Source organism: Gossypium hirsutum, chromosome D11 (genome assembly GCF_007990345.1).
Source record: "Gossypium hirsutum isolate 1008001.06 chromosome D11, Gossypium_hirsutum_v2.1, whole genome shotgun sequence".
In the NCBI taxonomy this organism is placed as follows: Eukaryota; Viridiplantae; Streptophyta; class Magnoliopsida; order Malvales; family Malvaceae; genus Gossypium; species Gossypium hirsutum.
In genome coordinates, this window is record NC_053447.1 from 72,607,695 (window position 1) to 72,624,330 (window position 16,636).

At 30.0% G+C, this 16,636-nt stretch overlaps 1 protein-coding gene across 1 annotated transcript; it reads right to left on the reverse strand.

Annotated features, from left to right (window-relative positions):
- Window positions 1–1,249: 1,249 nt before the first annotated feature.
- Window positions 1,250–3,368, reverse strand: LOC107898835 (uncharacterized). The gene is made up of 9 exons (XM_016824389.2): window positions 3,209–3,368; window positions 2,932–3,017; window positions 2,767–2,832; window positions 2,569–2,666; window positions 2,426–2,463; window positions 2,250–2,337; window positions 1,828–2,154; window positions 1,684–1,749; window positions 1,250–1,606 (listed from the first exon to the last, which is right to left on the reverse strand). The coding sequence occupies exons 2-9, from the start codon at window positions 2,990–2,992 to the stop codon at window positions 1,454–1,456; spliced, it is 897 nt and encodes a 298-aa protein (XP_016679878.2). The 5' UTR covers window positions 2,993–3,017; window positions 3,209–3,368; the 3' UTR covers window positions 1,250–1,453.
- Between the last annotated feature and the right edge of the window lie 13,268 nt (window positions 3,369–16,636).

Genomic DNA, 16,636 nt, shown 5'->3' on the forward strand with positions numbered 1-16,636 from the left:
TTTTTAACAGTAGAAATAGATGAAATTTTTAATAAAAGGACCAATTTGTTCTTTAATCTAAAGTATAAGGACTAATTTGCTCATTTTTTAGTAGAGAAGTCAAAATACAATCCGATTCCTAGTATAATGGCCTCCATGGTATTTTTACCTAATGAACGGTGTAGCGACAAATGTTTGAGTTTGATTAAAATTTCAAAATTCGAAAAATATAAAGATTATTTGCACATAGTACAAGACTGATAGTAAAATTTGACTTGACGAATTTAATTGTTTTTCAATCCAGGTTAAGATTAAAATTTTAAAATTTAGAAAGTATAAAAATAAATTGTGACCAGACTAACTTACGAATATTACAAAGATTAAAAATAGAATTTGATTGAAAACCTAATACATCAAAACCCAGTGTATATATATATTTTATATATAAAGTTTTTGTTGGTACAAGCATTTTCCAGGACATTGGGTATTTATATGCAGTAGAATCTGGGTTATTCTGCAAAGTTCCAAAGCTGGTGATGGTGAAGATTCCCACAATTGAAGCAAGATTGATTCTTACAACCATGGAAACCAAGAACCATTATTGTGGGGGACCAAATTCATTTATTTCTCAACATCAGTTATTGCATTTAAATATTTAGGGTGGGTTTGGATGGGCGATTGGGTGTGGTGTGGTGTATTTAGCTTACTTTTTATCTCACGTTACAGTATCGCTACGGTAGCTAATCTCACCGCCACCGCTGTTTTTACACTAACTGCAGGTAAACGCACCGCTTATCTAAACTCACCTTCAGTATTTTTTACTGATTTTAGCACAATTCTAAAGTTGAAGTTTTAAAAATTTTCAAATTCAAATAATATTCTGAGTTCATGTCATAAGCTCAATCAGCATAAAATTAAATAACGTCGAAAATTTTCACGTAAATTCATGATTTAAGAGTTTGATTGGCTGTTTAATTTCAATCTGGTTCGAACAATACAAATTGGTTCAAATAATAAAATTTAAACTGAACCAACTCTAAAACCCGAATTAAACTTTAGATTTTAAAATATGTTTTAGCTCTAGTGTGAAAATATTCTTCAATTTTTTAATAATGTTCCATCCATCTTTCATGTATCAAATCATATAATATTATAAACAACACCTCCATTATTATATATAATATTGGCATCGTGGTTAATACGATTTTTCAATTGGATTAAGACAACACTAATTATGTAATCCAAAACAAGAGGAAGCATAGATTTAACATTAAAAAGGGAAAAATGAAAATTCCTCTTTTTTTATTCGTATAATAGATATATGTATATATATTATATAATGAAGATGAGAACAATGCATCTACATCATATGAACAAAGGGATGTGGACAATATGATCCCACTAGGCATTGATGGCCCTTTTTCTTTTTTTTCCTATAATAGAAAAAAAAGACATAAAAAACATATAACATGATCTAAGCCGTCACAGATGTTTCTACTGCAACTTGTCCTGTGTAGTTGACTTCAGATTTCATGTCCGTTTCCCATAGTTCTGGTAATGCTTGCTTGATGTTATGGATGCTTTCTAATGCATAATCTGCACCTTTAGGTCTTTGAGAAGAACCAACCTGCATAAGTTTTTGAATTAGCCATTTTGATCCATATGTTCTGAAGGGCCGGTTTTTATTTTTCGTGTGAAACTTACGAGGACGGTGTGAAGACCGACGCGTTTTCCTGCCTGGATGTTGCGTACGCTATCGTCGAAGAACAACTGCAATGAAACGAAGCAATCAGTAACATACATAGGAGGTGGGACTTAAATAGCTTGTATAGGAAGTAATCATCCTACTGTTCTTTGAGGGTTGATTTTGGCGATCTTGAGAGCTCGTTCGATGGCTGATTCTTGCGGTTTACACACGATGGGTGTCTTGGGTAATGTTACGTCGGGGTTCGGGTTCGCGAAGTGGCCGATTATGTCGAAAATTTCGGGGGTTTTAAGACTATCATTTCTTGTGACAGAAGATCCCAAGAATTCAATGTCATCTTCATCATCAGAAACTGTGTTCTTATGGATAGGATTAAGGGTTTCAAAGCAAATAATCCCTTCAAAACAGTCCTCTAATCCCAGTTTTTTAAGAGCTTTTTTAGCATGGTCCTTGTCTGCATTTGTAAAGATCTAAAGAAAACAAAACACACATTAAGTTTTGTTAGGTGACAATGTAATAAAAGTATGCAGAAGGGTACATCACTATTTACTAATCAAATACTTACAATTTTTCTAACAGGCAAACTAAGCAATAGACTCCTTAATAGAGGATCTTGTCTTAAGTTCTCATAAGGGAGTCTTCCATGAACATAACTGTTACATGGGGAAAAAAAAGTCAAAAGATCAATCATAAAAAAGAGAGGAAAACGAAGGGGGTTTCAATTTTTAATTTTCAAATTACCTGTGGTATTCATCATAGTCAAAGTCATAACCAATAGCCTGCAAATGAGCAAAAAGAAAGAAATTTACACATTAAATATATATTATATATGTTTTACTATATCTATGTGTAATGACAAGGATGTTAAAAGGGTAAATAGATACCCTAAGGCCAGCCATTGTTGTCCCATAATTCTTGTACAAAGCATTGGACAATTCAACAATTTTGTCCTTTTCAATTCCAAGCTTTTCGACCATGTAATCTGCAAAAACAAAATGGGATTCATTTTTTAACATTTGGATTACAATGGAAACTTGTAAAAGAGGGGGGGGGGGAGGGGCATCAATGCAAAACCCTTTTACCTTTGATGTTCTTTCCACATTCTCTTTGAAGACCAGAACTAATAGGATAAAGGGTATCATCAAGGTCTGCAAATTTCAATGAAAAAAATGGGTTATTCGATTCTTTTCTCAGGCACTTATTCAAACATATACAAGGTGTTTGTTAAAGTACATTATTTAGCTTACCGAATAGAAGGCAATCATATTTAGGCCTTGGAGTTAGCCTGTATTGGTTTTCATATTCCATTTTTGTATCTTGATCAAAAGGAAACCTTGAATAAATCAATGGAAATGAAGTTAATTATCACTCAAAAACCATCGATTAATAACAAAGTAAACCCCAATTTCCCCATCAAAGAAAATGGGGTTTTCATTATAGGACAAAGACTTCAATGAACAAAACCCAGAAAGGAAATGTGGGAAAACAGAGGAATTAAGCAAAAGCTGGAATGAATCAATATACCTTAAGAGTCTTAAAGAATGGCAAGAAACAGAGCAAAAACAGAGGAAACAGTGTAATATTGTGTTACAATGAAGAACAGAAAGGAAAGGGGGGGGGGGAAGAAGATGAGAAGCTAAAAGCGTTTTTATAGGCAAAGATGGTTGGCTCCTTTTTCATTATTTAAAAAAGAAAAATCAAATCTTTTTGCAAACAACAATATTTTTACCTATTTTTTAAAGAAAAAAAAATTCAAAACCGAGTTAGCTGTCCATATAAGACTGTCTTCACACGTTGTCCTAATTTTGACGGTTCCAATTTATCCTAGTTTTTTTATTATTAAGCAAAATCTAGAATTCCCCAGAATTTTGTTGCAAATGTTCGTTATATCGTCCAAAAATTATTTTATGAAATCTTCTCTTAATATCATTTTTTAATTAATTCACATATAATTTTACTAATTTTTTTATTTTAAACTATAAATCTCGAATCTAAACCTAAATCTTAATCTTAAATCTCAAACTCGAACCTTGAACTTCAAACCCGAACTCGTTCAGTGTTTAGGGTTCAGAGTAAAAAAATTATCATAATTATGTGTCAATGACATGTCACTAATTGGAAAGAAACCGTAAATAATGCGGTGGAAATGGTTCTTTTCCAATTAATAATTTCTAATTAAAAATTAAATAATTAAAATAAATTTGTTTTTTTTTTACTTTTTAGGTGAAAATATCACAAAATAAAACAAAAATCCAAAACAAAAAAAAAATCAAATTACAAGATGTCTAAATGCTGAGTGTTAAAATTATTATTATGCCAATTTTAAAAGTTACAACGGGCTGGTAAAAAAACAAAATCGAATAATTGAGTGATTACTTCGTAACTTTTAATAATTGAATGACCAAAAAAACTTACGAATAATTAAGTGACCACTACTGCAATTTACCTTTTTTTAATTAAAGAGAATGATTTTTTCTTTTGGCATCCTCTAATGTTTATTTTGTTTCATTTTAGTCCTAATCTTTTTGGATCCTTTAAAATTTACTCTAATTAGCTTCTTTTGAATGAAAAACACTGCAATATGTGCGCCAATTCATATGTATTTTATTATCGACATGGATTACTTTTTAATAAATTATATATTTTTTATTTTTTTATTTTCATAAAATGCACATGAATGATCACACCAGTTATTAAATTATTATTCTTAAAACTTCAACAATAATTAACTCTTTCGTCAAAAAGAATAATTCGATTAAATTTGGAGTTGAAAGCCTCCATGGCAAAAATATCTATACTTATTAAAAATTGTTAAATATTCTTAATTAAATTAATAATTAAAATTAAAAAATAAGACCAATAATTGCATATATTTAAAAAAAAAAGGGTATGAAAGAAGTAAAATAAAAAATCATGGAGATGTGTGTATAATTGGAGGTAATGCCGCCATTGACGTAATATGAAAAGGACTTATCCTAATACTTGTTGTTAAGTATACGAAAAGTTAGATTTAAGCATATTAATCATTGTTATGCATTATTTATTAGGAAAGTTGTATTTTGGTCCCTCTAAAATTTTCTGATACATTATTGATTTTTTTAAAAATAATTTTTTAGTTTCGCCTTCGCCCTTGAATTTGACCAATTTTGTATATGATATTAGTTAAACTGTCAAATTTATTTATTTTCAGTTTAATTAATTAGTTCGGTTAGAGTTTGTGAGACCCGAATCCTGTTATTTGTTGAATAAATAAATACAGTGACAAAATAAGGAGATCTGTGGGGGTGAGAGGCCGAAGCCCGTATACTTCTACTATTTGACTTTGATTAAAACAGGGTTTTTCAATCCTTAAATAGATGTAGTCGAAACTTCTCTTGTACCATTCATGTTTCAATATTAGTGAATTTTTTCCTCTGTCCGTGGTCTCGAAAGAGTTTTCACGTAAAACCTGCGTATTCTTATTTTTCTTTTTGTATTGCTTTGTAATCATCCTATCGTCATTATCGACGTTTATTATAACAAGATTAGTATAAATAAACGGAAGAATGATAAGAAAAGGGGATACTAAAAATAAATTAGTCCTTTCTTCCTCATTCAAAGACCTATAAATTATATGATAGATGGTTACTTACAAGGAAAAAGACATAAAGACAAAGTTTTTGTGGTGGAGAGGATTGGGTCTTTTGATAGGATCATTTCTAATTTCTTTCCTCTCAATTATTTCAACCTATTTTAATTGCATGGGTGGCTCAATGTCTATGACTATGACTTATTATTATATTGTTTTTCCTTTTTTATCTAAAAAATAGAATACTTTTATTATATATAAACATATATGCTATTAAAACCAATTATTGGTGATGGGTGTTTTATTTTTACCCATCAAAATCGATTTTTTTCTCGCCGCAACAAGTTATTGGTACAATGGTAAGAGTTTATGTTTATTTCGATAATCATACGCATCTTCATCTAATGGTTATCGAATTAGAGTTTGCGTTTTGATTATTCAACATCAAAAAGTTACAAAATAGTTACTGAACTATTCGAAAGTTTTTATTTTAAGTCACTGGTATTTGAAATCATTGTTGTATGGCCTTCTCTGTCCGCACTGTCTGCACCAACCTAAAGCTCTCACCGCTGCTGTATTGACCATTAGATTGACTTGGATCTAAGATGCGTTCTTCTACTCATCGATGGGTAGTGATCTATCGTATGGTTCGTCGAATAATCCTTTGGAGTTCGCTAGTTAGACTTTTCTTTAAAAAACTTAACTCAGTAATCTAAATAAAAAACTTTCAAATAGTTTAGTGACTATTTTACAACTTTTTAAAGTTAAATGACCAAAATTACTATACGTAAAATTAAATATTACAAAACAACATGTTTGTCTTATAATTTTAAACATAACCCGCATAAAGTGGAACTTGAATCCATATACTCGAAATTTAAAAACTTTAATCTCTACTGACGGTACTAAGACTTTAAGATATTTTTAAATAGTTTTGTGAATAAAATTTTTTTATAAAATTTATTATTATTTAATTATTTTTCAAGTAGATGCTGGCTTGTGCTTATTTCATAAATCTTTAGGATCATTATTGTAGAATGATTGATTTCTTTTCCAAAACTATACAAATAGTTGGTATTGCATTATATGATTTTATAGCCAATCATACAACCAATTTTCACATCAAAATCATTAATTTATTTTTAACATTACTTTTCTCAAATATTTTATAGTAATTTAATATTTTATATCATAAATATCGGTATCACGATGGAATGGATAGATACGCATCGTTTCAATCTTAAATCGATATTAAATGATCAAGATATTAAAAATGTATTTAAACATGGAAATTTTTGTGTTGAGTGAAAGTGTGGAGTCTTTTTTTTTTTTTAATTTTAAGTAATGATCATTTGTGCAATATTTTTATTTAGCATTCAACTCTAGCTGTTTTGTTTATTAAGAAAATGTCAAAATTGTTTAGAAAGAAACATGTTTAATTATGTAATTAGTCCCTATACTCTGCGTAAGTTATGGGTTTAATCCATGTACCTTAGTAATGAACTAAATGATAGCAGGTAAACTTGTTTGATTAAAATTTTCTATCAGCCTTCTACTGTGTGCAAAGTTATAGATTTAATCCATATTTTTTAATTGAATCATTCATAATTCCTATATTTTTTGAATTTCAGAATTTCAATATTGACAAGAACATGCATGTCAACCATTTCTTCTTTTTTTGCTTGTGAGAAATTTGGGGGAAAAAACCAAGCTGATCACATCAACTTTTAGAAAATAACAGAATACAACTTAATGGATTTAACAAATATCGTTTGGTTAAGACTGAAATTTCAAAATTTAAGAAAATATGCGTATTAGATTTGCAAATTAAGCAAAATACAAAGACTAATGATGGAATTTAACCAAACATGCCAAAAAACAGAACCAACAATCATGATTAAAGTAGTAATTAGTTTTTTTAATGTTGGATTATTGAAAGAAATAAAAAAGTAATGGAGTTGCCCTAATGTTGGGAGGAGGGTATTATTGGGAGCAAGATACATAATAATTCAAATCTAGAAGTGGAATTTAAAGCCAAGTTGAAAACATCCCAAGACCAAATGATTGGGGATCAAATTATTATTCCATCAATGCTTATCTAAGTTTTGCTTTACAACAAGCAACCCAATAATTTATTAGTTATCCTAATCTTTTATGATTTAAACCAACTTTTAATCCGATTTTATAAAAAAAAAAATTGACTATTAAAAACTAACAACAACGTTGATGTGGCTGTTAAAAGACGTTATGCCAGCAATCAGTGCTAATGTGTCACTGCCATGACAATAATTGAGGCTGACGTGGGTATTGATATGGACCGCCATGTTATTATTATCGTTAGTTTCTAATGACCAACATTGGTCAAAGAATCTCGTTGATCAAAATTGTTAATTCAAGGGTTTAATTGGATGCAAAAAGTTCGAAGGGACTTAGTTGATTTTTTAAAAAAAAATTGAGGGTTTGTTTTTCCAATAAATCCTTTTTTTAATTATAATTTCGGGGTTGTTTTGGGTTGATTTGAATAAAATCAATATATATTTGGTTTAGTTAATTTTATTACATAAAATTTGAGAGTCTAACACGTAAGTCAAGATCGGATTTTTCTTAGTGATGTTTAATAAATTGAATCAAGATGAAATTCAGATTTTAAGTGAAAATATAAAAAAAAACACACGTAGATCAAGATTGTATTTTTTTTAGTGATGTTAAATAAATCAAATCAAGAGGGAGTTTCAGATAAATAAAGAACTGATAGAACCAGCTCTTGCCAACCCTAAAAGCAACACCCTAAAAGCTTGTCTTCTTCTTTGGTCGCCTACAAGCCTCCCATTATTATACCCTAAAATGAAATGTGACCCACATCATCACCATCATCGTTAAGGAATCCTACTCTCTAAGGACGATGACACGCACTTTCCTTGGCCACGGCAATTGTAAACTGATATTCAGCTCAATAACACCATAGGTTTGTGATTATTACTCATTGGACATCTAAATTTGCATATATATATATAATTTGAATATTCAAATCCACACAAAAAACTCTTTTATATATATAAAATTAAAATTATAAACATTTTGTAACCAATAATTTTAAACACCAAAATTTGAATCTGCAGTCGTTATTTAAATAAATAATGCGAATTGAGATAATGGTTCGCATCAAATAGAGATAGAAATTATTTCAACGATTAACCATGTTACGAATTGGATGTTAATGTTTAAATGAGTAAAAAGACTAAATCTCAAACATTTAAAAGTTTGAAAAGTAAAGAGGATTGAAAGCAAAATTATACCAATTTGTTTAATTTAATGGTTGAAATTAAGAACAAGGGTAACGTCTACTAAATTTTATCTATATAACCGAGAAGATAATATGGCTAAAAATTGTAATAGTGAGGACAAGAGGAAAAAAGAACAGCTGTTGGAAGGATTAGATCTGGTGGTTTTGCAGTTTTGGGGTTTGACTTCCAAGTCGTTTGGGACATGCATTTCCATACTGTCACAAAAATAGAACAGATGTGTGTAATAAAATCCATGTGACATGGTACACCACAAAACTATTACTACATTCCAAAATGCCCCATCATCATGTCCTTCACTTGCTGTTTTCCACCACAAAGTTCCATGAACCAAAGGCATGTGAGTATCATTCATCCATTATCCATTATCCCACATCGTTTAGATAAGTCTCTTGATTTCTTCTTTATAAGCCATAAATGCATTGACGTTAAGCTTAGGGGTTTTAACTTTTTCTGCATTTTTTACTGTGTAAATTAACACCATATATTTGGAGTTTTTCAATCATTTAAGCTTAAGAAACGTACAGGGTTGAATAAAGCAGTTAGAAAATTGGTTTATGGGATTAAATAGGAATCCTAAATGTTTTAGAAAGCTAAACAGTAAATTTATTGTACAGGCCAATTTTGGGCCTAGCCCAATACACAAAACCAACACCAGCCCGAAAATAGTGAAGCCCGATAAGCCCAAGTCTCCAAATTTTTTGGAAAGCCAGAAACCCTAAGGTTTCTGGCGCCGTTGCCCATACCCTGCTCCACTATAGCGGCCCCTTACCCCCACGCGTCTGACACCGGCTGCCACCGCCCAAGCATCTGCCACCATGATGCCCATACCGGCCATACCCTGCAAACACATCAAACAAAAAAAGGCAGCCACAACAGAGGAATAAGAGCATTCTTTATTGTTATTGTAATCCAATATAAAACCGAAAGGAAAGATTTTCAAAGGGGACGGATGATTTTTTGGAAAAAGGGGGGGCTTCGATTTTCTTTGTAAAAAGCCCACATCAGAAATCAAAATCTGAATAGAAATTTAAAGGTTGAATCTGTGCTATTTTCTTCTTCGTTTTCTCTTATTTATTTGTTTTATCTTATTTTTATTTTACTTTTTTTCGCTTTTTGCAAATCTATCTTAAATAACTAATAAAAAACAAAAGCGAAAATAAGGGGGAAGGGAACTCACCGGAAGTGGCCATGGTTGCGCCGTCGGAGGGTCTCTCATCCATCGCCCGAATCGGGTCCGGGAGGCTGAGAACTTCCCTTGTTTTCGACTCCCATGGGTTGAGGGAGCTTTGGCTCACAAGGATGCCACGGAGCAGGGGCTAACGGGCCCATTCTTCGGCGCCGGTCGCCGGCCACTTTGGTGGTGCGACGGAGGTCTTGAGAAGACCGTCGGCCATTTGAGAAGGGGGGGGCGTTGAGAAGAAAACTGAGGCTCCTTCAGTTTTTTAGAAAATATGAAAAAGTGAAGTATGAAAAAATATTTTTTGGTTTATATTAGCAGTAAAACGGCGTCGTTTGAAGGAGAGTGACCAGCGCATTCTTGCCCTAATGGGTAATTTGCGTCTTTGGTCCCTCCGATTTTGCAGCGCCATTTAATGCAGCCTTTTCTTTCTTTTAATTTCGACCATAGAATTTCGCCCCTCTTCCAATTCGGTCCCGCGCAAAGCAATGCGCATAAGGGACGGGAGATATTGCACAATCGATCCCTCATGTCCTCAGCGCAATTTATTTAGGTCCCCCTAGCCACCTGTTTCATGTATTTGCAGTTTAAGACCCATTTTTTTATTTCGTTTCAACCACATCCTTAATATGTTTAACCTTTTTATATATGCTATTTTATCATTGTTTGTTTTAAGCCTATATATTTATTATTTATTTGAAATTGTTTTGCATTAAAAATTTTCATATATTTTATAAAAACTGTTTCTTTTATTGTTTAAGATTTTCTTTTGTATATTGTTTTATCTTAAACTATTTTAGATTGACTAGTATTTATCTCAAGTTTTTTGATTCTGTTTATTTATTTGGTTTAAATTCATATATTATCATCTTATATATTATTATCTATATTAAATACTTTAATATTCATAATTTCAAATTGTTCATACATTTTTATAATATATATTTACGTGCATACTTTTCATTTATTATAAATATATACTTTTTATATTTTATATTTCATATCTTTATATACATAGATATACATAAATACATACATCTTAATTCATATATATGTATATATACATACTTATACCTACTTAAATATATTTTCCATATTTCATAATTCTTATATACTTACATATATTTATGCATATTTTACATCATATACATACTTATATATATATTCTTTATATTCTTAAAAATGCTTTTTGCATATTTCACATATTTTATAACTCACATACATATATTTTATATTATCACGATTTGTAAATATATAAACACATTTACATTTTTATTTTTATAATACTTACCGATTTTTTATATATGTATATACTTATCTATGTTTCATATTCTATAATTTATATGCATTTCTTATTTTAGGGCTTTAAATTATACATGCGTATACATTTTTACATAATTGTATTTATTGTCATCATTGTTATTTGGTGCTTGTTTATTTATTCATGTACACTTGTGCTTTTTTTTAATGTTAGTTCTATTTATTTATTTGTATGCTTTGTGTATGTAATCGCCTCGTCATTTCATTTGGCCTATTGCATTGTTGTTACTCACTTTACTTTGCTCACCTTGTCGTATTCGTTATTGTTGTCAAGCATTGACACTAAACATCAAAAAGAAAATTTTTCTAAATGAGGCAATATTTCGCGTTTGGAAAAACGAGAAAATGTGCCCTAACGTGCTGGGTTTCGATTTCTTGTTCGACCAAATAGCCAAATATCCTCTTAAAGCTTCAAAGTATGGCTTCAATAAACTATAAGGTGATCTTGGTTTCGATGGTATAGAATATCGTGTCCTAACGTGCTGGATGTGATATTCCTTCGGAACGAGAAAGTCTTATATTTCAATTCACCTTATCAGAGTTTCTTTTAAGGATCGTATTTTTAAAATTCTTCAAATTTTCAATTTTCGGCACTAAGACACTGATTAATCAACTAGGTACCAATTTTGGGCGTATCGAGGGTGCTAATCCTTCCTCGTGCGTAACCGACTCCCGAACCCATTTTTCTAATTTCCGTAGACCAAAATCGTTGTTTTAATAAAATCTAAATCGTTTATTAAAAACAACCATTTTACGAGGTGACCCGATCACACCTCATGAAAAAAGATTGGTGGCGACTCCCATTTTTAGTTTTATTTTCAAAATCCAAATTGACCCCGTTTTCATTCAAAAAAATGGTGTCAACATTTATCATTATACTAATTTATAATTTTTAAATTTTGAAGAGGTTATAAGATAATTTTATCATTTTTAGAGGACCAACCACTTGTCCTTGTATATACACCTAGGGGTAAGTAGTTAAATATTGCTAAATTCACTATCACTTCATTATTGGCATACATTGTCTTTTCACTCGTCTCACTTTGTCATGGATCTTAAAATTTAGATTCCACTACTATCTTTATGATGTTGGATACATCTATATATGCCATCCCTTTTCATCCCACTCTATTCGATGGTTATAATAATTTCAATATGCATTTAATATATAGATATGAAAAAAAATCCGTCCCATCCCGTCTCATTTTCATTATTAAAAAGAAGTAATAAAAAATTCGAAATTTATTGAGTGATACAAATTTTTGTGAAAAGTTATATTCCAAGATGTGGGATTCATGATTGGTTTTTGGGATCATGATACTCTTTCAATTGCAAACCAAATTCAGTGTCCTTAATGCCACATTACATGTACTTCTAGAATTGACTTTGACATTAAATGTAACCATTTATACAACTTGTAAGGTATTGCTGATTTTGGTCCACTAAGTCTCACATTTTGTCTTAAATAAAAATACATATGTACTGGGTTCAAGTGTGTTGAAGCGTATTATCTTCTTGTTTATGAATTAGGGAGGGATTATGGGTAGTTCTAAACATTGTATCAAAAAAAGCAGATATGATCAAAACCGAGATTGTTTTAAAAAAAATGTCCAAAATTATTTTGAGTTCTAATGTAGAATCAAGGACAAAATTAAGGGTAGGCAGAAACTTTGGTCCCCTAAAAATAAAAAAATTGTTATGTAGCTCCTGTTTAAATTATAAATATATGGTTAAATTACACTTTGATCTCTTAAAATTGAAAAATATTCAATTAAATCCTTTTAAAATAATGTAATCATAAATTAATGCATAATAAAATTATATTTTAACCTATTAACAAATTACAATTCAATTTTTACCCCTAAAACAATTTTTGGATTCCCCCTTTGTAGAACTGATATGAAATTCATAATTTATCTAGGAGCATGAAAAGTGCAATTTTTTTCCCTTTAATAAATCCATCTGTTTTTGGGCCATTTTCATGGTTATGATTAAGCAAAGTGTTGAGGCCTGTTGGGTCATGATCTTACATTTACAATCGGCTTAAATTTTCATAATAATATTTACCTAAAAAATGCATAATAAGAATAAGGGTTAACACATTATTTGGTCCCTAAATTTGAAAATTAATTGAATTTAGAATTTTTTTCAAATTAACCTTAGAACTTGACAGCTTTTCTCATTTGGTCCTTGAACTTGAATTTTGTTAAGATATGATAATACGACACTTCGAGATTGTACCAGGTCATCTTTAGCTTCAATATGATTTTTAAAATTTTCAAGCGATGATGCGGCATAAACTTTGAGTGCCACATCATCACCTTAATAGGATCTAAGTTTAAGGATTAAGTTGAGAAACGTTACTAAATATTAGGACTAATGTGAGTTGAAAGAAAGTTAGAGACCAAGTTGAAAAAAGTTACGGGTTAAATGTTTTTTTATCCTTAATAATAAAAATAAAAAATAAAAAACTTAAATAAGTAACAATAAGTTAGGGTTAACGTGAAAAATAAAATTTGTCACTATATTTTACATTAATTAACATTTGTTACACTTTGACTTTATATTAAAATTTACATTTTTTACTTTTATTCGATTGAATTTTGGTACTAAAGCTTGATTTATGTTTAAATTTGGATTTAAAATAATTTGAAGGTAAAATTAAAATAAAAATGATTTTAATAGCTAAAAACCATAAATTAAGTAAAGTAAAATATTTGAAATAATATTTGTTTATAAAATATAAAGTTTAGAAGCAAAATCGAATCACATAATAGTTGAACGGTAAGTTTACCCATATTCTTAAAGTGTAACGGCAGAAATCAATTAAAATAAAATAGGATGATAAATTTCAATATTTACGAATAGTATGGTAACAAATTTATACTTTAACCCAATAAATATTGTCTCAAAAGCTGTAAAGTTTTAAAAAATTGAGATTAAGTCCAAATAAATATTAATTTCATCCAATTATAATTTGTTTGATTATAGAATTGTAAGTTAATTTTATTAAAAAAATGGTTTAAATGCAAAGCAATGTTGATTAGGACTGTAAATCCTTCCTATAATGAATTGTAATTTTATTTGTAAAGTCAGAATGGAATTGAGTTGTTGATGTTTCAATTTCATGAATGCTTTTTTTTACAGAATTTTAGTCATAGTTTTGATAGGATGGATTGACTTTAGCTATGAATTTACATTAATTAATGGGTTTTTTTTTTCAATACATTTGCTTAAATTATTTATTAGTTTCTTTACCCGTAAATTGAAGAATAAAGTGGATTTAAACGTATTCGAACTCTCATACTCTGTAATATTGTAAAAAATATAATAATTTTGGGTGATGAAAATATAAAAATAAATGTGATTGAAAAAAAAAAAAGTAAAACAAGGAACTTTCTAAAGTGATGGATTATCTTTCTTTTTTCAAAAAAAAAAGTCAAATTAATGGTTAGTGTAATTATGTTCAGTAGTTGCCCTTCCCATCTCATTTTGGTTGGTAATTAAGTGTGGACTTAGAAAAATTGTGTTAGAAGGGTAATTTTTACGATAGTAAAAATATAATTTTATCATTTTAATAGTCTATATTTTTATCATTTTATAATTTGACCTATGGCACTCAAAATATACATGTTGATAACGTAGTACTAGAATATGTGGATTGACACAGATAACTGAGGTTGTCCCAACGTAAGCAGTGATGTGGAAGATTTATAGGTTTGACCAATCAGTTTTTGTTAACAAGGCAAGCAAAGAAAGTAAATGGTTGGAATGAGGACATTGAATAGTACCAAAAACCAGTTTAAGGAGCAGATATGAGTCGGTCTCAGGGGTGCCATCGGATGCAACATCCTTGTCTTCCAAACACTTGCCAGACATCAACTAGTTTCCCCCCAACTAAATCCCACTTATCAAACCTTGACCTTGTCTTACAAAAATCTCCTTTTCTTTTTCTTTGTTTTCAATCCTTCAATGCCTTATCTTCAAACTACCTTTGTATGGTTCGAAATCTATATATTGGTTTCCACATGCAAGATTGCTTTAGGGGGTTGAAAGTGAAATTTTACCATTAATTTTTGTTAAAAGAGTTGAGGATGGACTTGAAAATGATGAAGCTGATGTTTAGTGGTGTAATCATATAATTAATTGTTTGCTTAAATGAAAATCATTTGATAAAATGATGACCAATTTTATTCCTTAGTTTCAAAGTCAATATTTAGAAACAAAGGAAGAAGTAGGAAGTACCTTGAGAACACAGTAACAATGGCCTTTAAAATCACACCATAGCCTCCTTTTGTCTTCCTCATGCAGCATTTCTTTTTAAGGATGTTGGGCATCAATTTTCGAGATTATATTTGATGAAGAGATCTCTTTTATATCATGGCATAATAAAAAACCTAATTGAGACGCGACAATCATATTAATTCAACCATACGAGTTTAATAATAGTTATATATTGAAGATTTGGTTATTGATTCATATATGAGTAAGAGAGAGTATCATTCTACTCATTAGAGGATTTTGTATTGGTTGCGTTTTTGCACGATAAACAAACTGTGAAATGAATATACTATTAAATCGTACGGTTTTAAACTATGAAATCGATTCAGATCTTCTTTATTTTTTTTTAAAACTGTAACTCACAATACAACCAATCAATAACTCAATACTAACCTTCTTAAATTTGCTATCAAAATACAAAGCAAACATGAGAAACAAGTGCTCCAAGGAAATTGGAAGAGAATTGAAGTAAATTAGGTGAACATAGCTAAAAGTATTATAGAAGTTCTTGTATTAAGTGTTGGATTGCATTTCACTCTCTCTACTAAAAAAATGGGCATAATAGTCCATGTATGTCAAAGAAAGAGCAAATTAATCATTTTGTTAAAAATTTCATTCATTTCTACTGTTAAAAACTGGTCCTTGATGTTAGGACGAGCTATATGTGACATCCCACGTGTCACTGTCGGGTTATTCTATCAATTACGCCGATTTTTAACAATACAGATAAATGGAATTTTTAATAGAAAAGATCGATTTGCTCTCTGATCTAACACGTAAAGATTAAATTGCCCATTTTTTGAGTAGATAAGGGTAAAATGCAATCTAACTCTTAGCAGAAACGCATCTATGACTTGTAACAAATCATAATGAAAAAAAAATACCGACTGCAACGATGAAACACGTTACACTCTAAACCAAAAAAAAAAAAAACTTGAAAATTTTAGTGATTAACTCATCATATTACCTGATGTTAGGTATTTGACTACTTTTTTTTTTCTTCTCTTGTCAACTAAGTTAATTTCTGTATATATACCAGCTATGGGATTTGTTTGTACACACAAGTAGTCCAAATAAATTGACACTTCTTTTTAATTACATAATAAGGACCACTAAGTAGATTCTTAAGTGATGATTTGATGTGCATAATCTACCTGTTTTATGTCTTTGTAAAAAGGACGAATCAAGAAAAAGGTCATTCTGGTAATCAAGATTTACTTCAAAGTTTAGACAAACAAACCCAAAAGAAATAAAATAAAAATAATTATAAAACTCTTTACTTTACCAACACTCTAAAGTTC

Bases quoted from the DNA above. Each gene is read 5' to 3' on its own strand.
- LOC107898835 (XM_016824389.2), bottom strand. From the start codon at position 2,992: ATGGAATATGAAAACCAATACAGGCTAACTCCAAGGCCTAAATATGAT. The intron at 2,833-2,931 runs GTAAGCTAAATA...TGAAATTTGCAG, and splicing joins ATATGATTGCCTTCTATTCG to ACCTTGATGATACCCTTTAT. The intron at 2,464-2,568 runs GTATCTATTTAC...GCTCATTTGCAG, and splicing joins CAACAATGGCTGGCCTTAGG to GCTATTGGTTATGACTTTGA.